Source organism: Eumetopias jubatus, unplaced genomic scaffold, assembly GCF_037043125.1.
Source record: "Eumetopias jubatus isolate StellerSeaLion01/CBP00866 unplaced genomic scaffold, mEumJub1_p1.0 scaffold_1, whole genome shotgun sequence".
NCBI lineage: Eukaryota > Metazoa > Chordata > Mammalia > Carnivora > Otariidae > Eumetopias > Eumetopias jubatus.
Genome location: NW_028274807.1, coordinates 154,293,391 through 154,318,322, shown reverse-complemented (window position 1 = coordinate 154,318,322; position 24,932 = coordinate 154,293,391). Strand labels below are relative to the sequence as shown.

At 43.9% G+C, this 24,932-nt stretch overlaps 2 protein-coding genes across 6 annotated transcripts in view; one reads left to right on the top strand and one right to left on the bottom strand.

Annotated features, from left to right (window-relative positions):
• UBP1 (upstream binding protein 1) overlaps positions 1–15,474 on the top strand; it is a 54,937-nt gene extending 39,463 nt beyond the window's left edge. For 2 of the 5 annotated variants that reach the window (XM_088026794.1, XM_088026795.1), the window contains 9 exons: positions 1,475–1,578; positions 3,605–3,659; positions 4,307–4,400; positions 7,233–7,323; positions 7,490–7,621; positions 8,085–8,200; positions 10,354–10,496; positions 11,416–11,467; positions 13,500–15,474. In XM_088026794.1, the coding sequence (XP_087882920.1) occupies positions 1,475–1,578; positions 3,605–3,659; positions 4,307–4,400; positions 7,233–7,323; positions 7,490–7,621; positions 8,085–8,200; positions 10,354–10,496; positions 11,416–11,467; positions 13,500–13,537 (825 nt within the window). In that variant the 3' untranslated portion in view covers positions 13,538–15,474. Of the gene's footprint in view, positions 1–1,474; positions 1,579–3,604; positions 3,660–4,306; positions 4,401–7,232; positions 7,324–7,489; positions 7,622–7,850; positions 7,873–8,084; positions 8,201–10,353; positions 10,497–11,415; positions 11,468–13,499 lie in introns of those variants that run through there. The other 3 variants (XM_028107147.2, XM_028107148.2, XM_028107149.2) reach the window with 2 other exon arrangements.
• A 1,769-nt stretch (positions 15,475–17,243) lies between these two features.
• Positions 17,244–24,932, bottom strand: part of FBXL2 (F-box and leucine rich repeat protein 2) — a 122,018-nt gene continuing 114,329 nt past the window's right edge. The window contains 2 exon segments of the mRNA XM_088026802.1: positions 17,244–17,566; positions 18,216–18,428. Of these exon segments, the coding sequence (XP_087882928.1) occupies positions 17,459–17,566; positions 18,216–18,428 (321 nt within the window). The 3' untranslated portion in view covers positions 17,244–17,458.

The window sequence follows — 24,932 nt, the reverse complement described above, 5'->3', positions numbered from 1 at the left end:
ATTATTTCAGTATGTGTCAGCTGACACCAGGTCTCCTGAAGTTTTTGAAGGCATGGAATTGAAAACTGCCTGACATACAGAAGAATTGTTTTATTTTTTTAAATTTTTAAAAATTTATTAAAGATTTTATTTATTTATTTGACAGAGCGTGCGCACAAGCGGGGGAGCAGCAGGGAGAGGGAGAAGCAACAGGCCCCTGGCTGAGCAGAGAGCCCCATGCGGGGCTCGATCCCAGGCTCCTGGGATCATCACTTGAGCCAAAGGCAGACGCTTAGCTGACTGAGCCACCCAGGCACCACCAGAAGAATTGTTTTAGAGTCATGTACTTTTTTTTTTCTTTAAGATTTTATTTATTTGTCAGAGGAGGGGGAGCGGCAGACAGGGAGAAGCAGGCTCCCTGCTGAGCAAAGAGCCAGACACGGGGCTCGGTCCCAGGACCCTGGGATCATGACTTGAGCCGAAGGCAGATGCTTAACGACTGAGCCACCCAGGGGCCCCAAGAGTCATATACTTTTTTATTTATCCTAATATCTTTAATGGTCTTGTGCTTGGTTTGGGGGAGGGTCTTCTATTCCCCCATCCATGGTGAGGTATGACGACTTTTTGTGTAAAATGGGAGAATAATGATTCTCAAGGGGGCCTTGGAACCGAGGATGTCCTCACATGGACTCATTCTAGGTGGAATATCAGGGAGTGAGATGGACTCGCTCCATACATAGCTCAGGTTTAAAGGCTCGTACTTGGCTGCCCTGGCCTGCTCAGCCTGCTCAGCATGCTTTTGACTTTAGCTTTTTCACCTCTCCTGATTGTAATAGTCAATGCGTCTTTGTATCTTTGCTCTATCTTTGGTCAGAATGGGACCCGGGGTTGAAAAATGCCCTAGATCACCATGCCCCTTCCAGAAACTGTAAATACTAAACATGTGTAGACAGGTAGAGAGACATGGGCAGCACAGTACATGTTGATGTGTGTTGATGCTAGGCCTGCTTCACCTTGCTTGGGGATTATTAATCTTAGAGGAATCAAGGAAGCAAGTGGGTACTGGCCAGGCTGCTCCTTGGGCGAGAAGGCAGAGGAGTGCTAGGGGGACAGAGCCCCTGTCACCATAGGTGTCAGATGTCACTTGTGAATCCATTCTTGCCTCTGCTGTTCTAAACCTTGTTGGGTACCTGCTGCAGAGCTGATAAACAGGGAAGTGGAAGTTCTTGGAAGTATACATTAAAAATGCCTGCATACATTTTGCTGCTCTCATCACTCAGGTCTTCCCTGAGGTGAATCCGTGTGTAGACGCAGGTGGCAGGGAAAGCCACACAGAAGTAAATTTGATATGTTTCTGTGAGGTTGCTTGATGAGTGTCAGGTGTCTTGTGTTTTATAACCTCGCGTTTGGCCAGACTAGAGAGTGACTTACAAAAATATTTCTTCCATACACTTCTAAAAGCCTCCCGTTAATTTATTTTTGTTTCTATCCTTAGTGTTCTCCATGGCCCGATACCCCCACAGCCTACGTGAATAGCAGCCCTTCCACAGCGCCCGCCTTCACGTCCCCCCAGCAGGGCACCTGCAGCGTCCCCGACAGGTACCGCTTCGTGCCGTCGCTCACCCAGGGCTGACCATGCCATGCATCTTCATTGCTGTCCCTCACTTGCCAACATCCTCTTTTGTATATATATCTGAGGTATATGGTCATGGGAGCTAGCCGCCCCAGTTTCAGAGGAGAACTGTCATTTCTTTGCTTGCCAGCCTTTTTGCTCTTAGCCCTTCATGCCTCACACATTCACAGCCGTAGAAATTGTAGAAAAGGGGACGTTTTCAAGCTACATTCTTTGTGAGAGAAAAAGAACATGAGTGGAGTTCATGGATAGAGAAGGACTGTGAGTTATTAAGGTGAAACTGACTTGGATGTGTTCAGGTTGCATTTATTATAAAGTACGTTTGTCTTCAGTGCGCACCATATCAAACAAGAGCTGTTTCCTGCCCTGTTTTTTCTGCCTCCTATTACACACACTATTTACTTATTTATTTATTATGGTAAGTTTTTAAACTTGAAGGAAAGGCTTTTAATTTCTAAAACTTTACTGTGGTTTTAGAAATGGGGATAGTGGACTTTCTATTTTATTCTCTGGCTGTGATTGGCATCTGTGAACCCTGCAGGCTCTGGGTGGGGGCAGGGGACGGTGTCACAGGAGTCCTGCAGGTGCCACATGGCGCCCCGGGGGGTCTTGCCTTCCTGGGGCTCTGCTGAAGAGTTGATCCCGAGCAGGTCAGATCAGAAGTTTCTTGCTGGGAAGTTACACAAGACTGCTGAGGCAAAGGTTCTCCTTCTTACACTCGTGCCACGCTCACAGCAGGTCTGTCTTGGTCAGCTCTGGCTGCTATGACAGAACACCAGACCAGGGCCTTAGAGACAACAGAAACTTGTTTCTTGCAGTTGTGGAACTGGCAGTGTGAGGCCCCGGTGGTTCCGGCAAGGGCCCTCCGGGTTGCAGGAGGCCCTTGTGATCTCGCCTTCCTGGTCGTCTCCCAGGTGTCCCACCTCCTCACGCTGTCATGCCAGGGGGGTGAGTTTGGTCAGTGTAAGCATTTTGAGGGAACACAAATATCCAGTCTATAACAGCGTCTGATAAGAACACAAAAACATGCTTTTCCCTGCGGAGATGAGTAGATTTGCAGGCAGCTCATCTTGTAGATCTTTGTGCTTTTCGAGGAGGAACACACCCTTGGACTCTGCGTCGGAGAGACCAGGGACTGACATGTCACCATGTGGGGGCCGTTTTAGTCTCAGCCCAGTCCGAGTCGTCTTGGGCCACAGTCATGACTTCGGAGGCCGGCTCTGGGCTCCTGCACTGCTGGCTGACCACGCAGTTCCCAGGAGCTGCGCGCCCTGCGCTGACCAGGACCTGTGGTCTCTGCTCTACGGGTGACGCACACCTTCCCTGTCTGCGTGGGCCCAGAGGGACAGTCACCAGTCAGCATCGTAACTTACATAATTGAAGTACAGGCGCTAAGAAAGAAGTCTGAGCCCAGGACCAGGAAGGCGCCACACTCCCTGTGGAGTTGTCTTCATTTTCGTTTGACCTTAAAAACTCGAGAGTGGCACACCTTTGTTCCTTTTGCTTCCCTGAGTTTCTCCCCCTTTAATCATGGGTAAATATTAATTAAGGGGGTATCATTTTCCATTTTTACTTAGGACCATTTCTTGGAGCTCCTTATTTTATTAAAGTGTGTGTGTGTAACGTGTGTGTATTTTGCAGTTACTTTTAACTCTTTATCTTAATTTCTCATATCTTTGTTCTTACTAAAATGAAGGAGTATCCTTCATTTTCCTGGTACCCCTGGAAATAATTGGAATCCTTTTGTTTCCTAAAACTTGAAGTTCTTACTAGAACTGCTAGAGAAGGAAGAGGCACCAGTTAAACGGCCTCCTGTCAGTTTCATCATACTCCTGACCATTGGTGCCAACATTCTTAACTGCAAATCTGCATGCTCTGTTCTACAATATTAGGTTAAATTTACCCAGTTTAATAGCCTTTAAAGTCTTGATATAAGTGTGTGTATGTGTGTGTGTGTAATAATTCTCCTTTCCTTCCTTCCATTCTCCCCAGCAATTCTTCTTCCCCAAACCATCAGGGAGATGGAGTTTCACAGGCCTCCAGTGAAGTAAGTGTCTTCATCCTGAAGCTGTCCAGTGCTCTAAGGGGTCTGCATTTTTTTTTTTTAAGATTTTATTTATTTATTTGACAGAGAGAGAGAGCACAAGTAGGTAGAGAGGCAGGCAGAGGGAGAGGGAGAAGCAACAGGCCCCTGGCTGAGCAGAGAGCCTGACGTGGGGGCTCAATCCCAGGACCCTGGGATCATGACCTGAGCTGAAGGCAGCCGCTTTACCGACTGAGCCACCCAGGTTGCCCCTGCATTTTTTTTTTTTAAGATTTTATTTATTTATTTGATGGAGAGAGAGGCACAAGCAGGAGGAGTGGCAGGCAGAGGGAGAAGCAGGCTCCCCACTGAGCAGGGGGCCCGATGCAGGACTCGATCCCAGGACCCTGGGATCATGACCTGAGCTGAGGGCAGTCGCCCAACTGAGCTGCCCAGGGGCCTGCGTTTTAAGGCTCTTACAGGGGCTTGAGGCATTATTTGGGTCTCTGAGTAGTCAGACCTGTCCTCCTCTTGGGTTTGTTTTTTGTTTTTTTTTACGTTAAACTTGGAGGATTTCTGTGTTTTGTTTATAACATGCCAGTGACTTGGGTTTCTTTTTTTTATAAGTTTGAATAGTTTCTTCTATTTGTGTTCATTTTCTTTGTTAATAGCAACTTCAACCTTCAGCCACGATCCAGGAAACACAACAATGGCTGCTCAAAAACAGATTTTCTTCCTACACAAGACTGTTTTCCAATTTTTCAGGTATGTTTTGTGTGTGTGCATCTTTGTGTACATGTGTCTTTTATACTTGTTTCTGTACTTTTATTAACTTTAATTTAAAAAATGTTTTTGAAGTAATTATGGATTCATACCCAGTTTCATCTAGTGGTGACATCCTGCATACCTCTTGTACCAGGAAACTGACATCAGTACAATCTCCCAAAACCAGTTTTCTGTGCTTCATTTTTGTACAAGTTCTGTGCAATTTTTCTCATTTTGTTAACTTTATTTTGAAGTAATTTTTGCCTTACCATCTTTTGCAAAGTTAATACAGAGATGTTCCGTGTACCCTTCACTCAGTTTCTCATATAATCGAAGTATGATATCAAAACTAGGAAATAGACATTGGTGCAATGTGTGTATATAGTTCTGTCATTTTATCACATGCATGGATTCGTATAACCACTACCGAAGTTAAGATACAGAATTACAGCATCACCATAAGGATTTCCCTTATGCTTCCCTGCCCCTCCCCCATCTATACCTATTCCCTGGCAACTATTAATCTGTTTTCTGTCTCTTGGATTTTATCATTTCACGAATGTTATATATAATTGGAATCACATAGTATGTGACCTTTTGAGATTGGCTTTTTTTCCTGCTCAGCATAATGCCCTTGAGTCTATCCAAGTGATTACGTATAGTAATAGTTCCTCTTTATCACTGTGTTAGTAGTATGTGATATGAATCTACTCAGGTATGATTTTTGTATACTTAAACTTTTAAGTTTTTTCTTACAGAGTTATCAGCTAAGGGAGTGTGTTGGTTTTTTTTTTTTTTTTAAGATTTTATTTATATGGGGGTGGGGAGAGAGAGAGCATGCATGCACAAGTCGGGGAAGGGGCAGAGGCAGAGAATATCCAAGCAGACTCCCTCAGAGTGTGGAGCCTTACTCGGGATTGATCTCACGACCCGTGAGATCGGAACCTGAGGCAAAACCAAGAGCTGGACGCTTAACCAACTGAGCTGCCCGGGCGCCACTGTTGATGGAATTTTAAAAGGGACCAAGCAGAGCTTCTCCAGGTGGTGCTCTCTGTTTAGAGAGACAGTGATAGATAGACCACGTGGGGCAGGGGCAGCATTTCCCAAGTGTATTTGGCCCTGGGACCCTTTCCCTAACATAGCCTGGCTAAGCACCTCCCGAGAATTGCTGGGCCACAGTAAACTGGTAGTGAGCTTGCCTTGCCCATGATGCTGTGGGACCAGGGAAGTGCAGTACTGTCAAGCCTTCGAAGAGGACAGAACTGTGTGCACACGCCTGGCCTAGGGGAAAGCTTGATTGCACAAAGAACATGGTTTCTATTCTGTCAGCCACTTATTGCGATGTTGTGCAATGAGTAGTCATTCCCTGTGTAGCTCTTTGTCTCTTTAAAATTAAAGTACTGCATGAAAGTCTTGCTAGCTTGTAGCCACATTTTTATGTGACTATATTTTTATCTATGAAAAATTGGAAATTTAAAAATTTCATTGTGTGGGGAAGATGCATCTTGAACCCTCATAGGGAAGACACATGAATGAAGAGCAGAGCACATACAAAAGCTCTGGCAGTGGGAACCGACGGAGGTCCTGTTAAATGAATCCATGTTTCTGTCTGGAGAAGTTTAAGCTCTTTTCACTGTGAGCAGCTCTCCCATGGCCTTGGCCTCCTGCATTTTCCTCACAGAGGAGCTTCCCAGCAGAAAGGGGAGAAGGGTGAGGCTGCTGGCTCGGAGCCTCTGGGCATTCACCTTCAGAAAAGGCTGTGCACACAAGCGTCTGTCCAGTTCTTTGTGCAGGTTGAGGAGATGCACACACCCATCCCTGGCCACAGCTGTGGGCCCCAGGAGAGACTGGGGAGACAGCCAGTCTTTGCTTCCCTGGCTCTGGAAAATGACTCCTTTAGTGTTTGTGCCTCATGGAGGTGGGCTTCTCTGGTCTTTATTTCTTTTACAAGCTAGGAAGTTATCAGGCTCTCCCCTTCAGGCCTTCAAAAATAGAAAACCCCATTATCTTGTTACATACCTAAGCAGGTACTTATTACATGGAAGTCATGCCTTAATCCCGGAGGGCATCTTAATTGTACCAATAAACTACATCTTGGGTGTTAATAAAGGGAAAAAAAGAGATTTCAGACACATTCAAACGTAAAAAGTAGGAGAGGAGGAACTTCCATGTAACCATCCCCACCCTTTGGTCGGTTTTGATCTCTTCTCTGTCCTGCTTTTCTATTATATTTTGAAGCAAATCCTAGATACCATGTCATTTACACTTAGCCATCTGTGGGGAAAATCCTAAGGTAGAATATGTGGTTCTGCCATGCTTTCGCTTTCATATTAGAACTGGCTGCTGATAGTTATGCTGCAGAATGTTGGCAAGTGTAAAGAGGCCTAGTCCTAACTTAGCCAGCAACTTGGGCGGGTCCCCCAAACTCTAGACTTCCACTTCCTCTTTTTGTAAAATAAAACATTACTGTGATCTCAAGGTTAATTATCTGGGGTCAGAATCCTGTTTATCCACAAAAGCACCAGCCAGCCAAAACCAGGTGGGTGGTGAGGTCGTGTACCGGGACCTGCGCGTCCATCTGATTGACCTGCCTCTGGGCTTCTGAGCCCCTCCTTCGGACGGGGCATGGAAGCGCCAGCAGTTTGTTTGCTTCCTCTGTGGGGCAGGGAGTGTGTGTGTGCGCGTTCGTGTTCGTGTCGAGGGGTGTGTACACAGGAGACCGGGTGCTTTTGAGGGACAGTTCACTGTGTGAAGGCAGGTGCTGTAAGGCAGCCAGTCCTGCTTGTTCTTTTTCCATCTCTTTGAAAAGAATCTCTTTTTGCTGTTCTCCAGGTGCCGACTTACTAAAACTGACAAAGGAGGATTTAGTACAAATTTGTGGTGCAGCCGATGGAATTCGGCTCTATAATTCCCTGAAGTCCAGGTAAAATAGTGTGTTTAAAGGGAACTGTTTGCTTGAGCTGAGGATGTCCCTTTGCATGGGGAGTTTGGGCAGAATGTGTTCCAGCGCTAGGTTGGCGCACGTGTGTGCGCTGTGGGGCGTCGGCGGCATCGTGCTCACAAGAAGACTGTTTTGTGTGCACCCTCAGGGCAGGCCCAGATATGATGCAGGCACTGATGAGGGCAGAGGTAGACTGTAAGACTGTAGAAATGCACATGGGCAGTACTGATTTCTTGAAGACGACTGGGTTTGTTGCCAAGAAAACAAACTTCTCATTTAGGTGAGCGATACAGAATCTATGGTTTTCAAGGTCATATGACTACTACTAAACAGTTGTTAAAAATGTAAACTTCTAATTGTGAATGAAAATGATGGAATTGTAAACTTCTGGCTTTTAAGATCCATTTACTATCATTGCTATTTCTAGACTTGGGGTGTGAGAATTCCATTAAAATTGAATCTTACTAACTTTAAATTGCTGACTTAATCTTGAAACTTAAATTTACCAGCATCTGACAGACCATCTCAATGGTTTAGAGTCTGGATCATCAGATTAGACCACCTGTGATAGTTGGTGTGAGGTGTGTGTTTTTATATTTTTATTAGTCATTTGTTTTGTGTAATGAAATAATACCGTAAAGTTCGCATAAGGAAATAGAGCTTAGAGTCCTGTAGTTGTCATTTGTACCTGCTGCGGGGCGGCATTCTCCCACCGGCTCAAGCGGGGCATCTTCTGATTGCAGGTCGGTTAGGCCCCGCTTAACCATCTACGTCTGCCAGGAGCAGCCGAGCAGCCCACCCCTGCAGAGCCAGCAGCCGGCCAGCGGCGGAGGCGACAGTGGCAGTGGGACGCCCTATGGTGGGTCCAGAGTGCACTGCGGCTTCCTGTCACTCCCTCGGACAGCGAGGCAGAAACAGGAAGGCCGGGTGGGAGTGCGGACCGCATTGGGGCGGGGGGTAGCAGCGGTGCTGGGGCTGAGGCCTCGCCAGAGAGGAAGCGAGCTGCCTTGCTCCACTCTCGCCACCACTCTCCGAGTCTCCTTGCCGGAAATAGCTAATAAGCGAAAGCCCAGCTCCAGTGCTTTTTGGAGTTTTGCTGGCTTCTATCCCCCCCTCCCCCCTGCCAACCTCAGATTTACTGAAATGATGAGTATAACATTGGCAGCTTGGCAAGAAGGCAGGAGGGTTTTTCTTTTTTTTTTTTTTCCTTTCCATTTTACTGACGCGGGGGGAGAAACATCAACTGTCACATGTGCAGAGATTCATGTGTGTCCCAGGACCAGGCGCGCAGACTTGTGTCCGACCCGCAGCCGGCCAGTGCTGTGAGCTGTGTGCCGAGCACTCCACGCCAGTAGCTGTCCTTCTCACCCTAGGGGTTCTCCTTACTTGTATAATAGAGCGCTGGCTGAGGGCAGAGACAGACCCTGGCCCTTCTCTCCTCTGAATATGGCCCTTAAAAGCAATTATGTTTTTAAAGGATGTGTTTTCTTATCTGTAAGGTTGGGTGCGTGGTAATATCTCCCCTCTCCCATATTCTGAAACAAAATAAGGGCAACACACTCAGAATTTTCCAGAGACAAGTGTGTTATGGAATTCACAGAGGTGATCATTTACCCTAATTTTGGGTAGAGCTCCAAGAATCACTTGGTGTTCGAAAAATCCAAAGGAAAGCATCACTCTTGTGAGCCTTTCCATTTGGTGTCATTTTGACTTTAAAAGCTGTGAATTTGAAGACTAAAGATACAGAGGCTTAGTCTGAAATGATAACATTCTCAAGGAGCTCTCCAGGTATCACCAAGATCTTGTATATCATTTCCATCTATATGGTCAGGCTGTCGGACTGGGGAATGTGTTTGTGGAGGAGTGTGGGAAATGTTGGCCAACTTAGCCCTAGATCATGGGTTTTCTAAGTTTCCAGCAGACTTCTCTAAAAGGCAGAGTAGGAAATGCCTCCTTTGTGGACTCGGGGGGGGGTTCTTTCCCACCGGCCCTGCCATTGCAGCGCCAGAACCAGCACAGACTAGATGTAGTGATGGGCGCGGCCGTGTTCTGATACAGTTCTGTTCGAAAAGAATGAGTTAGGGCAGGGCTGGGCTCACACAGGCTGTAGTCTGGGGACTCCGCTGTAGATCAGCTCTGTGTCTCCCCTTAATTGTAGTTCCACGTCCGAAGCTTTCCATAATGTGTAATTAGCAGAGGTTTCCATTATCGTAAGCACACAAGAAACCCCTGTTTGGGGAAGCCAAGTTCTCGTGCTGATGCTGTACTCACTGGCCGGCTGGCTTGAGTCTGTAACTGAGCGGGACCTACAAGAGCCGTGCTCGCTGCAGATGCACTGGCAGCAGATGGCAGCTGCTGCAGAGTTAAAGGTTCCAGAAACCCGGGCCCTTGGCTGGACTGTGCTGCAGCTTGTGGGAAGCAACAGCAGGTGCCACTGTCCACGTCCTTAGCTTTTTACATGGTGTCTTCTATGCCATGTTCCATTCACTGTTGGGGGGATTCCTTGGGATCCATTCCCCGTAGTAGAATTACTGAATCAAGAACAGAGTGCTTTTTATATTTATATATATATTGCTAGAAGCACATGACGTTTGAAAACCACTTTCTTCAGCTGTAATTTATATGCCATAAAACCCTTCCACTGTAAGTATCCAGTTCAAAGACAGTTTAGGAAATTGAGAGTTTTGCAGCCATTACCACCATCAGGTTTTAGTCCCATTACTCCAGAAAGGCCCCTATGCCCATTTGCAGTTAATTCCTGTTTGTTTTTTAAGGAAAATTAAAACCCGATCCTTTTATACAGATATTACTGTTAATGTTTATTAAATTGTACGTGTGGCATGATTTATTATTATTTCAAATAGTAGGTGGTAAGGGAGGAAAGAAATACTAGTTCCCGTTTTTAATTTTTGTATTTTTTTTAGTACTTTGAAAGGGGTGATCTTCTTAGAGATGAGGTGGAAAACAGATCAAAGATTACTGCTAAAATGCTACTCTTATTTTTTATTTCAGTGTATCATGCAATCTACTTGGAAGAAATGGTTGCTTCAGAAGTTGCTCGAAAACTTGCATTGGTGTTTAATATTCCTTTCCACCAGATTAACCAGGTCTACAGACAGGGGCCCACTGGTATTCACATTCTTGTTAGCGATCAGGTAACGTGACTGGCCGTGCCATTGCTTCTCCCTTCACGCTGGCCTTTACTTTCTATCACTGAAGAACTCTGGAAAAATTCTGTGATCTCTTGTGCAAGTACTCCTGAGAATCGGTTTTAAAGAGCTGGGGTCAAATTTGTAAGAATCTAAAACCAAGAGTTTCGGGTATCCTGGTGATAGAAGGGATATAAACCCAGACCTGTGGCTCGGCCCCCTCTGCCCTCCGCCCTCCCTTAGACACTCACCGGGGGCTCCGGGGTTAGTGGGGCTTTGGCCAGTTTTATGTAGGGGGGTGTTTGGATGTGTTTTCCTTTTCTTTCCTATTTGATGACTGATCTTTATTTAAAAAAATTTTTTTAAGATTTTATTTAGTAGAGAGAGAAAGCACGAGTGGTGGTTGGGGGGTGCAGAGGGAGAGGGAGAAGCAGGCTCCCCGCTGAGCAGGGAGCCCGATGTGGACTCAATCCCAAGACCCTGGGATCAGACCTGAGCCGAGGGCAGACGCTTAAGCGACTGAGCCACGCAGGCGCTCCTGATGGCTGATTTTTAAAAACCTTAAGGTTATTGTTCCCCCAGTGTTCAGCAACAAGCAGGTAATAATAGAAGACCGCTAAGACTGTGACTCTGTTAAGAGTCATTCTTCACAGGGCCCGTCGGGGAAAGCTCCCAGTGGGTTGTAGGGCTGTCTCAGGGACCGGGCATGGGCAGGCCTCGTCAGCACGAGGCCCCGCCAGTGCAGCAGGTGGAAACGTTTACTACCTTACGCTGCTTTCATCAGTTACATTTCAACCACTGAGTTCTGTATTTGTGCAACAGTATATAGATGACATTTTCCTGGAGCTGCTAATTCTGTTCTTTTCTGATCAGCTCAGAAAAAACAGTTGGATCTTAATTTGTGTTATCTGCTTTATCCTTCTAGATGGTTCAGAACTTTCAAGATGAGAGTTGTTTTTTATTCTTCACAGTAAAAGGTACTTTGCATGAGTGCATGTGTCTTGAAATGCTGAAATCATGAAAGATGGTGTGTGCCTGTAATCAGTAGTCATCTTGTGTGTTTACTTTTGAAAATGCTGGCTTTACTAGTATTAAGAGTTTGAAAAATGAATCGAGAATATTTCTAGTGCTTAATAAACTAGCAAATAAGGAAGAGGAGTCAGTCATACCTAGATTATTGGGAAAAAATACTCAATTCAGCCACCATTTTCCTGAACACCTTGTGTCAGACAGCTTTTGGTGCTAGAAAGGTCTTGAACAGAACACTCCGTGGAACTCCTAGTGGGGAAAGCAAACCAGAATTAGCCACCAGGTGCATACAATTACAAAATCTTTTAAGTGCTGTGAAGGAGTGGGAAAGTGGGGGTGCTTGTGTTTAAGGGGGTGCCGGGTAGGGGGACATGGAGTGGATGAGCGAGGCCTCTCTGAGGTGTGAGTAATGCTGAGACTTAGAGTGAGGGGAGCTGCCCACCCTAGGAACACCCCAAGGGGGTGTGAGGCTGTGTGCGAAGGAAAGAGCCGGGCTGCTGTGCAGGGCTGAGTGAAGGCTGTGTCCCTGCTGTGCAGCGTGAGGGGCACACGGAGCAGGATGGAGTCAAAGTGGGAGGTGCGGTCTGGTGTGCGGGACCTGGTATGACGGTAGTTGAGATTTTACTTGAGATGCGTTGGGAAGTCAGTGAAGTTGTTTAAACAAAGAAGGAATGTGATTAGGTTTTTCTTCCACTCTTGCAACTCTGTGGAGGCAGATGAGAATTGGGGGAAAGCTGGAGGCAGGAGAGGTCACCTAGGTCTGACACATTTATGGGCAGGTCCTGCTGCGCTCCACAGTTGAGTGGGGGTCGGGGGAGGGGGGTGACTCTTGTAAGAGCAGCTGGGCAGACAGTGTGCCTAGTAGAGAGGCACAACTGGTCAGGGGGGCAAGAGTTCCATTTCAGATGTGCTTGGAAAGGTCAAGTTGGCAGTGAATTGTCCCTGTCTGGGGCTGGCAGGAAAGGCCTGGGCTTGAGATGTAACTGGGAAGCCTTTAGCACATCAGCAGTGACTTTCAGCTGTGGAAGTCACTGTGGTCATTCAGGGAAAGAATATGGAAGGGGGGCCCAGATGGGGCTCAGGGGAGTTCCAACTGGAGGGCTAATGAGGGATTTTTAAATGAAAATTATTGTATGAGGAGAAGAGACTTAAAAGTCCAGTGGGTTAAGATCTGAATCCAGTCCGAGCACAAAAGCTGCACCTCGAAGTGCAGGTCCTGTGCCCCCCATTCCCTGGGAGGCGCTCTTGAAGGGCGGAGTGCAAAACAGTAGCGCCCTGCATTTGCCACCCCGTCGGCGGCACGGTGGCTCCAACCTGGGCTGGCTCACTTCCTCGTTCGCTGTCACAGCATCTTTGGCTTAGTGCATACAGCTTTTTACTCTGCAAAACTCAAACTGTCTAAAAAAGGAAATTCATACTGAAATCGTATGGGTGTGTTCCATGAAAGCAGGGGACGTTGCTAATGTCAGACACCACAGGACATCCCCTCCAATCTCAGGATGCTGTTTTTCAGACTCCTGTCCTCATGAAAAAATTTCTTTTGTTCCTTGGTGGATACCTGTACCGCTTCTAGCCATTTCCTGAGAAACACTAGGCCATCAGACAAAAGTAGTGATATTTTCAAAATGTTTCAGATCTGCCTCTGAGGAGCTCAAAGCTTATTTCCAGGGCAGGTTGGATGGATGCACTCAGTGTGTGTGTGTTGTGTGGAGCTGGCTGTGCCCGGGCCTGCCGCGGCGTCTACACCCGCACTGCCCCCAGCTCCCGCGCCCCAGAGCGGACTGGCAGCATGGGCCCGACATCAGAAAGTAAAGTATCTCACCAGGGACTGTGTACATACTCTCTCTCTAGAATTACTTAAAGGGAGCTTGAAGTGGGAAGGGAAACTGCAGCTTTCTGGGAGTTTTCAGTGTAACAGCCTTGATTTTCCTAGGCCTGCCTGAAAGAACTGTGTGTCACGTCTCTTTCCTTTTCCTACAGCTGAGAACGGTGATGGTATCCACATAGTTTTGAAGTGACGTCGTACTTAGGCTGAACTATATTCAGTACCAAATAAAGTCACGCTTAAAAGTGTGTGAAGACTGAATCCAAGAAGTCCTGGGATTGGATTTTAGTGTATGAAATGTTTCATATTGAAAACACAAGATGACCTTTCTAATGAGCTGTATGAGAGGCGAATCTCCTCACTGTCACTGCCATAGCCAAGCATCCTCGTGAGCGTGAGCACGTCGGGACAGTGCGCGTGCGGCTCTGGGGGCCATGTGTTGGCGGGGCTGCCTGCTTCTCTGGCAGAGGCCAGTAGATACAGTTCCTAGAAGCAGCCTTTGCTGTCTTTTTACACTGTATGCGGTTTGGAAATGAATGTAAAAACGTACTGTGGGCATTTACCTTTCTGTGCCAGTTTGGCTTTTATGGCCTGAACCCCCCAGAGCGGGGGTGGGGGACAGTGCTGTCATGGAGCCGGCACGGAATCTGTCTGCAGGTGCGATGTGCCGAGACTGTGATCACGGGTCAGGTAAGAGGCTTGGCACCTTCTCGGAAGAAATCATGTCTAAGGGTGTGTGTGACGGGCTCGTGCCAGATCGGGGAAGATCCAAGCCAGGAAGGCAGGCTTGAAGCAAACTGCATTATCAAGAGTACCTTGGTGAGAGGATCAGTGTAAATCCTAATAGGTACAAAGACTTTTGTGTTTTTGCTTTGTCCCAGGTTTATTGAAAAACCTTTTGATTCTGCTTCCATTTTTAGCATTTTGTTTCTGGTTTTCATTTTTGAACCCCCTTGCCTTTTAAACTCATGTGGTGTTCCTCCCTTTCTCTGTCCCTCCCCACCCAGCACCATCCTATTCTTAAACATTTTTAAAGCCCTGTCCCAGACAATGGAAACAGGTGACCTAGGTAGGGGGAAACGTAGGGTCATTTCTGATGTGCTTAAGGGGTCTTTGTTATCAACAAGTTGAAGTTATTCATTATTCACGGCAAATGAGATGTCATAAATGAAACACTAAATTGTACTATAAAAATTCTCCACACTTCTGAAATATAGGAGCTTTAGTATAATCGTGGGTAAATATTTTGGTGATTGAGAGGCTTTCTTAAACACCACATAATAGCTTCTTTTTCTATAAAAAGGGTGCCTCTTCCAGAAAACCAAATGCTTGTCTGCCAGTATACTTCTCAAAGGGAGTCCACTGCTTTTGCAATTTTCCTGTCTTTTCGCTTCCCTCTGCCCAAAGCCTTCCCCACGCACACTGGCAAGCATCTGTGAGGCGTGTGGTGTAGCAGACCAGTTCTTTAAACTTCAGTTCCCCTTTAACTATAGCATCTCTGACCAGTTACGCAGCTGTCTTGGTTCTGAATGTGTTATTTGAATCTTATCTTTGTTCCGGCAAAAATAGGAATCAGTAATTTGGGCTTTGAAATCTCCCAGAAGACAGACTAGTTCAGTGGGTAAAAAGCTTTGACCTTCTGTGTTTTATTCTTAAAGGGTTATTGGATACAGAGAAGCCCAGTCTCTAAATATTTTCATCTTCAGTTTGAAAATATCTGTAACTCCTATAGGCCCTAAAAGCAGAGGAACTATTCCTTTCTGTCATCTCCCTTTGCTTTCATATGAACACGTTTTCTGTTACCAATCACTTGGGAAAGAAGTGAGCATATCTCTTGTTTCAGAGTTTTGCTTGTCTGTTTAGCATTCCTTTTTGAGTCTCAAGGTATATGGAACAATAAATGTCATTTAAGGCTGTGTGCTATTTTGAATTCCTCATCAGGTTTTAGAAGTGGGGTTAAAAACACTTAAAAGCTCATCAAACTTGAAATTATACCAAGCAGCATTGAACCATTAGTCTGTCCCAGTGAAGCAGGTTAAATTATGGCACCAGCAAATTTGTTACTTTGTTTTTTTAATAGTAGGATGTATACATTTCAGTATAATAAATGTTTTCCGATTGTTTTGCAAATGCGTGTCTCATTTAAAATCCCAGTTCCTGACGGTATCCCCTCAAGTCCTGGAATCGAGGGGGTTCCTTGCATGTGTTCTGAGCACCCCAAGCCCACATATTGTACGAGGTGAGGCCTATGTGTTGTGTTCTTTTCAGTTTTCTCAAAGCTGATGCAACTGAGGACAAATTATTCCATTCACTGTTCCACTCCTACAGAGGAAGCAAACCTGATTTTTCTCATCTGAGAAACCTCACCTGAGCTATTCCTGTCTTCTAATGAGGTCATAGGTCACTGAGGAGTGAGTCCAGTAACTGAGAGGTTGTGTCCTGGCTCAAAAGAGACAGTATAGAAAGCCCTGGTCATAGAAATTTTTAAAACAGAGACTATAATTTACTGAAGCAAGTCTGTGTATTCTCTTTATTTAAATAGCTTCCTGCATCAGACATGCCCCCACACGTAGTGGTGTAAATGTGTATGAAAGTAACCACTGCAGTATATACGCACACATTCTAGACCAGGGAATATTGGAGGAACTCGTCAGGCGGTGAGATCCTCAGGGCTTGAATGCTTATTCTGATAATCTTGTTAAATTAAGGGATCGTGTATGCACCTGCCTTCTCTTCCCCTGTACCCTAAATGCTCCTAAACGGTCCGTCTGATGGAAGCACCGCTGGTCATGGGAAAGCACCGTACAGGGCTTGCCGCTCCACTCCAGCTTCCCGTGAGCTCCGTGCTCTTTGTGGTGGGGAATGGCTGCTAGGAAGGGTGAGCTGCCATGAACACTGAAGCTGACAATGTGAGAGTGGTGATGGGTTCCTAATTTTCATAAATGTCACACATGTGGACAGCACAGGATGGAAACTAGAGTTTATCTGATTTTAGATAGTATTAGGAAGGTCTGAATTTGGAAAATGGTTTCCCATCCAATGGTTTTGCTCAGATTTGTCTGCCATTAAGATTATAGCAATAAAACCCTCTGACTTAAGCATTGCAATGGTTTATTCATTTTTATATTGAGTCTAAAAGGTGCCAACACTTTACTGATCTGAGTTTTAAGTGTGTACAATTTTTGAATAGTTCTGGTGTAACTTGATTTCTAAGATTTTAAAATAAACTTCGAAAAAATCACACCCATTCTACATGCATCCATTCATTATTTTTAATTGATTATATATTATAGATAACTTAAGCCTTAATTCTATTTCTTTAAGGTCCCCCCAAATTTTGTGAGAGATGACATGATTAGCTTTTCTCCTAGAACAAAAATGCACTCTGTGCTGTAGCGCCTGCCACAGCTTATTTGCAGTCAGGCCACACAGACTCTGAGTTGTGTTTATCTTTTGGTCCCCGAAAGTGTATATGACAAGTTGACAGAAACAGAAAGGTGAAGACCCTGCTCCACCCAGTTCAGAGTCATCATTTCTTTGGTGTCTCATGGAAACCTAACTTGCCTCCCACCTAAGTCTCTACGTATAAAACTTTCAGGCATCACGAATTTGCAGTACAGGTCACTTTGAGAAAGTTGCTATTTCATCTTCAAAGTGGAAAAGTCCTGCTAATCAAAATGAAATCAGTGTGAATTAAAGCAGGCCACTGGCTTAAGTATCAGGTAGAAAATCAACAGCTTATTCTTTCTGCTCGATTTGTGCTAACACTGATGGTCTGTTTGAGGAATGCTGACAAAGCCAACGGCAGGACTTGGTACCTAAGAAGGCACCCCCCTCTTAAGAGATCCAGGTCTCCTGCATGGTCCAGGCTGCGCTGAGACCACTTTTGCCAGGTGCTGGCAGACACAAGGCTTTGATTCGATTGCATCGTAGCAGATTAAAGGTGAAAACTATCACCAGAGTTACTGCAGTCCCTACCGAAGTCTTTTACCTGTAAATGTCTTTCCCGATGGAGAACCAAGAGATTTGGGTGAAGGTGGAGCAGGTCAGGAAGACTCGGGTCTTCTCTGGAGGAAGGGACACTTCATCGTGCCTTGGGCTCAGGCAGCCGCCGTCAAAGAATGACACAACACCTGCACAGTCGCTGTCCACTTCCTCCCACTGCTGTCGGGGGGGTGACAGGAGCAAAGTAGGCATGGACTTTGACATGAGGGAGTTGAGCCTAGAAGCAGAAAGCAGATGGACGTGGAGTAGTCATTGTGTGCATATTTTGAGGGTTATAGGCACAATCCTAGACGAGCCCACAGTTCTCCATGTAGAATGGACTCTCCTTGATTCTCAGGCAAATAGCAGAAATAGAATTTCTGGTGTAGGCTAGAGCTATTTCTGTTTACAGGGGACCTGAAGAGCGGAGACCCGAATATCTGCCCGGGGCAGTCACTAGTCCTATACGTACACCGAGCAGAGTCCTCACAGCTCCAGCACCTGGGGCAGCTCCGGGAGGTAAATGCAAAGCTGCCTCACCTTAAAGCATATTCAAGAAGACTAGGTGAACTACCTGGGGGGGAGAAAAGCCACATTCTATTTAAGCCCTGTTCTCTGGAAGTTAACCAAGACCATGATCTCCTTCCCACTGGTAATGACCTTTAATCTCTTTCCTTACAAGGGTCTGATCACTGGACTCGAACCTCTCTGCTCCACACCCATTCTGGAAGTTGAATCTGCCAGGGTGAGCTCTAAGAAAATTTTGAATAAGAATACACTTGAGGAATACATCAGTTTGCATCACTATAGCTTAGGATAAAATGTGGAAGATGGGAGTCTTGACATAGTCATTGTTTGCTCAGAAAGTGTGCCAGCGCCCCCCTTACCCGCATCCGCTTGATGCCCGCGCGGGTAACCTGCTGGCAGTCGTACAGCTCGAGGCGCTCCAGGCCGCGGCAGTTCTCCAGGTGCTCCAGGGCCACGTCGGTGATGAGGAGGCAGTTGTCCAATTCCAGGACCCGCAGCCTCTCGTGACCACAGGTGCTGTTGCTCAGGTGCAGGATCCCATCATCCGTGATGAGCTCACAGTGGGACAGGCTCTGAAACAAGGAGACGTGTGCAGATGTTTGTGAGACCTGCTCTTTCCAAGGCTCCAGGCCTGTGAGAAGCACAGAAGCTGGCCTGAGCAGGGTCCTACGGTAACCACTTATCACAGGATTAAACACGAAACCTTGGGGTCCTGTGGCCATGGGTTCGCTGCAGCTCTTGGTGGCCTCTCTCATCTTTCCAATTATGTAAAGATGCAAATCAAATTGCAGGTGATGATACAGTTGGAAGAGGACAACGTGAGCGGATCCTGAACTCACCTCCCATAAACTCCCTGATTGCACAGCTACATAAAGGACAGCCTACTCTGGAAAAAAACCCTAAAGACTGACTCGTACACATTGAGTGAATGAGAGAAGGCCCAGGTCACAGGACTCAGAGAAGCTGGGACACAATCTTGCCATAAGTCCCACCCCCAATGCAGAGACTCACAGGTGGGAGGGAACTCAAAACTACAAAACAGCCTGAGGAGCAAAGGGTTGAACCCCACGTTGGGCATCCCAGCTCTTAAGATCTGTACCTGAGAGATAAACCCCTAAAATACCTAGCTTTGAAAACCAACAGGCTTACATCCACAAGACCCACGAGGCTGCCGATCCCAGCAGCTCTTAAAGGGCTCACATACTTGGACTCACCCACCTCAGGGCCCAGCATGGACGTGGCCCGTTGAGGGGTGCCTGGGCTTTGTGCAGGAGAGGCTTGTTAATACTTGTCTCAGAACACTGGCCTGAGGGTCAGGCATATGATTTGACACATTTGGGGGCATGCTGGGGTACTCTAGGTGTGGGGACTGGTGGGCACCCATCTTTGTGCATTCCCTCTATCTTGCTCCAACTGGTGGATGCTTTAAAAAAACAAAAAACCCTTTCGGCTTTTTTCTTTTTCTACTTTTCTTTCTTGGTAGGCACCATCTCTAACCGCTCCCTCTGTCACTCCCCAGCCAGTGGGCACCAACTTCTCACTCTCCCTCTGCTGTGCTTCAGAACACCATTCTCTCTCAGGAAGGAACTTTTACAAGTGTCCAGTGCCCCGGTTTTACATTTGGTACCTTGGTTTTTGCAGCGGCTGCTAGAGGGCACCTCTACATCTCCTGGCTCTGGGGGCCTCACAGAACTGTAGCCAACAGAGAAAGAGTTCTTAAATGGCCAATAGCCCCAGGGCACAGCAAGAGGCAACAGGCCCAGGAATTCAGTCTGTAAAAGAGGCCTAATAGCTTATCATAACAGCTGCAGCCTGAGGGGCAGGCTTCTAATTAAACACATCGAAGTCCTGGCTATACCTACTGGAGACCTCTGGAGGGCACCAGGATCTCTTGGAGGGGAGCTTTTATATGCATCTGATGTCCCATTTTTACTTCTGGCGCCCCAGTCTTTGGGGCATGCTACTCAGGAATGCTCCTTGATCACCTAGCTCTGAGAGGATTCTGAACTCACCTCCCATAAACACCCAGATTCTATAGCTATAATAGATGAAAAAAAGTGGAGGTAGCACAAGGGACTTATGGGACAACATCAAGTGGACTAACATTCATTATCATAGGGTTCTTGGAAGGAGGAGAGAGAGAAAGGAGGAGAAAAATTATTTCAAGAAATAATGGCTGAAAACTAACCTAGGGAAATAAACACACATCCAGATCCAGGAAATCTAGAGAGTTCTATAAATATGAACCCCAAGAAATGTACACCAAGACAGATTATAATAAAATGTCAAAAGTTAAAGAATCTTGAAATCAGCAAAAGAAAAACAACTTGTTATGTACAAGGGAACCCCCATAAGACTGTCAGCAGATTTTTCTGCAGAAACTGCAGGACAGAAGGGAATGGCATGATAACATTCAAAGTACTGAAAGAAAAAAATGCCTCCAGCCAAGAATACTCTTAACTAACAAAGTTATTCAGAATTGGAAATAAGAGTTTTCCAGACAAGTGAAAGCTAAAGGAGTTAATCACCTTACTAAACCAGCTTTACAAAAAATATTAAAGGGACTTTGTCGAGATGAAAAGACAGGGCACTAATTAATAAAATGTGAAAGTCACTGGTAAAAGTAAATATATAGTAAAGGTGTAATGAATGAATCATCTATAGAGCTATTACTAAGGCTAAAAGACAAAAGTAGTAAAAAAAAGAAAACCCCTAAAAAACAAAAAACCCGAACTACAAACAAGTGATACACAAGATAAAAAGATGTAAAATGTAAAATCAAAAACAAAATGGAGGAGGGAGGGGGAGTAAACATAGAACTTTAGAATGTAAGCTGTTATCATAAATAGACTGTCACAAATATAAGTTAATATGTAAGCCTCATGGTAACCACAAAGTAAAAATCTATGGTAGATACACAAAAGATAAAAGAATCTAAGCATACCACCAAAAGTCATTAAACTATAAAGGAAGAGAACAAAGGAACAGAGAGGAACTATAAACCAGCCAGAAAACAATTAACATAATGGCAATAAGTACATAACTATCAATAATTACTTTAAATGTAAATGGGCCAAATTCTCCAATCAAAAGACAGAGTTGGGGCACCTGGGTGGCTAGTTGGTTAAGCCCCAGGTCATGATCCCAGGGTCCTGGGATGGAGCCCTGCATCAGGCTCCCTGCTCAGCTAGGAGCCTGCTTCTCCCTCTCCTCCCCACTTGTGCTCTTTCACTATCTCTGCTGCTATCTCTCTCTCAAATAAATAAAATCTTAAAAAAAAAAAAAACCCCAAAACCAAAATACATAGAGTGCCTGAATGAATTAAAAAAAAAAAAAAAAAGACCAATTTATATGCTGCCTATAAGAGACTCACTTTAGGTGCGAGGACACACACAGGCTGAAAGTGAAGGGATGGGAAAAGATAGCCCATGCCAATAGAAACCAAAAGAAAGCTGAAGGTAGCCATACTTACATCAGACAAAACACACTTTAAAACACTATGATAATATTAAGGACATTACATAATGATATAAGGGGTCAATCCAACAAGAGCATAAACATTGGTAAATATTTATGCACCGAACATAGGAGCACCTAAATATATAAATCATATATTAACAGACCTAAAGTAATAGCAATAACAATAATAGTAGAGGACTTTAATACCCACTTATATCAATAGGTAGATCATCCAGACAAAATCAGTAAGGAAACATCAGCTGTACACAACATATTGGAACAGATGGACTTAACAGATATATACAGAACATTCTATCCAAAAGCAGAATACACATTCTTCTCAAGTGCACATGGAACGTTCTCCAGAACAGATCATGTGTTAGAACACATAAGAAATCGTAATAAGTTTAAGATTAAAATCATTTTTTCCAACAATATGAAAGTAGAAATAATTATAAGAAGAAATGTGGAAAATTCACAAATATGTGGATATTTAACATGTTACTGAACCACCAATGAATGGGTCAAATAAGAGAAACTTAAAAAATGTCTTGAGACAAATGAAAATAGAAATGTAAAAACCAAAATTTATGGGATGCAGCAAAAGCAGTTCTAAGGCAATAGTTCATAGCAATAAAATCCTACCTCAAGGAATGAGAAAAGTCAAACAACCTAACTTCCCACCTTAAACTATGGAAAGATGACAAAGCCCAAAATTAGTAGAGGGAAGGAAATAAAGATCAGAGAGGACATGAATGAATGAAAGAGCCTAAAAAGACAATAGAAAAGATCAATGAAACTAAGAGCTGGTTCTATGTAAAGATAAGCAAAATTGACAAACCTTTACTTAGACTCACCAAGAAAAAAGAGAGGGCTCAAATAAAATCAGAAATAAAAGATGTTACAACTGATACCACAGAAATACAACAGATCATAAGAGACCACTAAGAACAATTATATGCCAACAAATTGGACAACCTAAAAGAAACACTTAAGTTTCTAAAAACAAAGACCAACCAAAACAATAATGAAGAAATAGAAAATCTGAACATACTGATTACTAGTAAGGAGATTGAATCAATAATCAAAAACCTCCCAACAAAGTCCAGGACCAGATGGCTTCATTTGTGAATTCTACCAGATATTTAAAGAAGAATTAATACCAATCATTCTCAAACTCTTCCAAAAAAGAGGGAACATTTCCAAACTCATTTTGCAAGGCAAGCATTATCCTGATACTAAAACTAGACAAAAGACACTACAAAAAATGAAAATTACAGACCAACATCTCTGATAAACACAGATGCAGTAACGCTCAACAAAATATTACCAAACCAAACAGTACATTAAAAGAATATTACACCACAATCAAGTGGAATTTTTATTTCAGGGATGTGAAGATGTTTCAACATTTTCAAATCAATCAATAGGATACAGCATATAAACAAAATGGATAGAAATCATATGATCATCTAAATAGATGCAGTAATAGAATCTGACAAAATTCAACATCCACTGATGATTAAAAAAAAAACCTCAACAGTGGGTAAAGAAGGGACATACCTCAACATAATAACGACTGTATATGACAAGCTTATAGTTAACATCATACTCAATGGTGAAAAGCTGAAAGATTCTCCTTTAAGGTGAGAAATGAGATAAGGATGCCCACTCTTGCCATGCTTATTCAGCATGGTATTCAACATGAAATCCTAGCCAGAGGAATTAGGCAAGAAAAAGAAAGACATCCAAATTGGAAAGAAGTAAAAAACTGTTATTATTTGCAGATGACATGATGTTATATATAGAAAACCCTAAAGACTCCACCAAAAAGCCATCAGAACTAATAAACAAATTCAGTAAAGTCTCAGGATACAAAATTAACATATAGAAACTGGTTTCATTGCTATACATTAATAACGAGCTATCAGAAAGACAAATTAAGGGTCACCTGGGTGGCTCAGTCAGTTAAGCATCTGACTCTTGATATTCAGCTCAGATCATGGTCTTAAGGTCATTAGATCGAACCCCATGTCTGCTTCAGATCCTCTCACTCCCTCTCCCTTGGCCCCCCCAACTCGCATTTGCTCACTCTCTCTCTAAAACAAAAGAGAGGAATTAAGAAAACAATCTCTCTTACAACTGCATCAAAAAGAATAAAAAACCTAATATAACTTTAACCAAGGAGGTGTAAAGGACCTGTACTCTGAAAAATATAAGACATTGATGAAAGACATTTAAGATGACACAAATGGAAAGATACTTTGTGTTCAGAGATCATAAAAATTCAAACTGTTAGAATGTCCATACTACTCAATCTACAGATTCAAGCAATCTTTATCAAAATTCCAGCTGCGTTTTTCATAGAAATATAGAACAATCCTGGGCAACCCTCTTGGGTCCCCTGCCTCTTGGGGAGCTTTATACTATTGCTCAGTAACTATGGATCAATAAACTTTGCTTTGCTGCCTACAAAAAAAAAAAAAAACACAAAAAGGAAAAGAAATATAGAACAATCTTAAAATGTGTATGGAACCATAAAAGACCCTTATTAGCCAAAGCAGTCTTGAGAAAGAAGACCAAAGCTGAAGGCCATCACACTCCCAGGTTTCAAGCTGTATTACAAATAATGCTATGGTAATCAAGACAGTACAGTACTGGCATTAAGAATAGACACACAGATCAATGGAATAGAATAAAGAGCCCAAAAATAAGCCGACACATACTCAATTTATGACAAAGGAGCAAAGAATATACAGTGGCAAAAGGACACTCCAATAAACAGTGCTAGGAAAACTAGAGCCACACGCAAAAGAATGAAAGTGGACTCTTATTTTATAGCATATACAAAAATTAACTCAAAGTTTACTTTACAAGTCGAATTAACATTATTCATGTAAGATCTGAAACCATATTTTATAGCATATACATATAAAATATCCTATCACATGTAAAATACCTATACATATAAAATATCCTATTTATAGCATATACAAAATAGCATATACAAATATATATATGCTATTTTATAGCATATACAAAACTAACTCGAATTAACCATCATATAAGACCTGAAACCATAAAACTCCTAGAAGAAAACAGGCAATAAGCTCCTTGACATTGGTCTTGGTAATGATTTTTTGGAATGAATACCAAAAGCAAAGGCAACAAAGGTAAAAATAAACAAGTGGGACTACATCAAATTAAAAGCTACTGCACAGCAAAGGAAACCATTAACCAAATGAAAAGGCAAGAATGGGAGAAAATATTTGCAAAACATACAAGGGGCTAATATCCAAAATACAAATAACACATAAAATTTAGTAGCAAAAAAAAAAAAAGTGGCCAAAGGGCCTGAAAAGACATTTTTTCCAAATAAGACATACAGATGGCAGAGAGAGATATGGAAAGATGCTCAACATTGTTAATCACCAGGGAAAGGCAAATCAAAACACAATGAGGTTTCACCTCATACCTGTCAGAAAGGCTATTATCAAAAAAAAGAAGAAATGACAAATGTTGTCAAAGACATGGGGAAAGGGAACCTCTGTGCCCCACTGATGGGAATGTGAATTGGTGCAGCCACTATGGAAAACAATATGGAGGTTCCTCAAAAA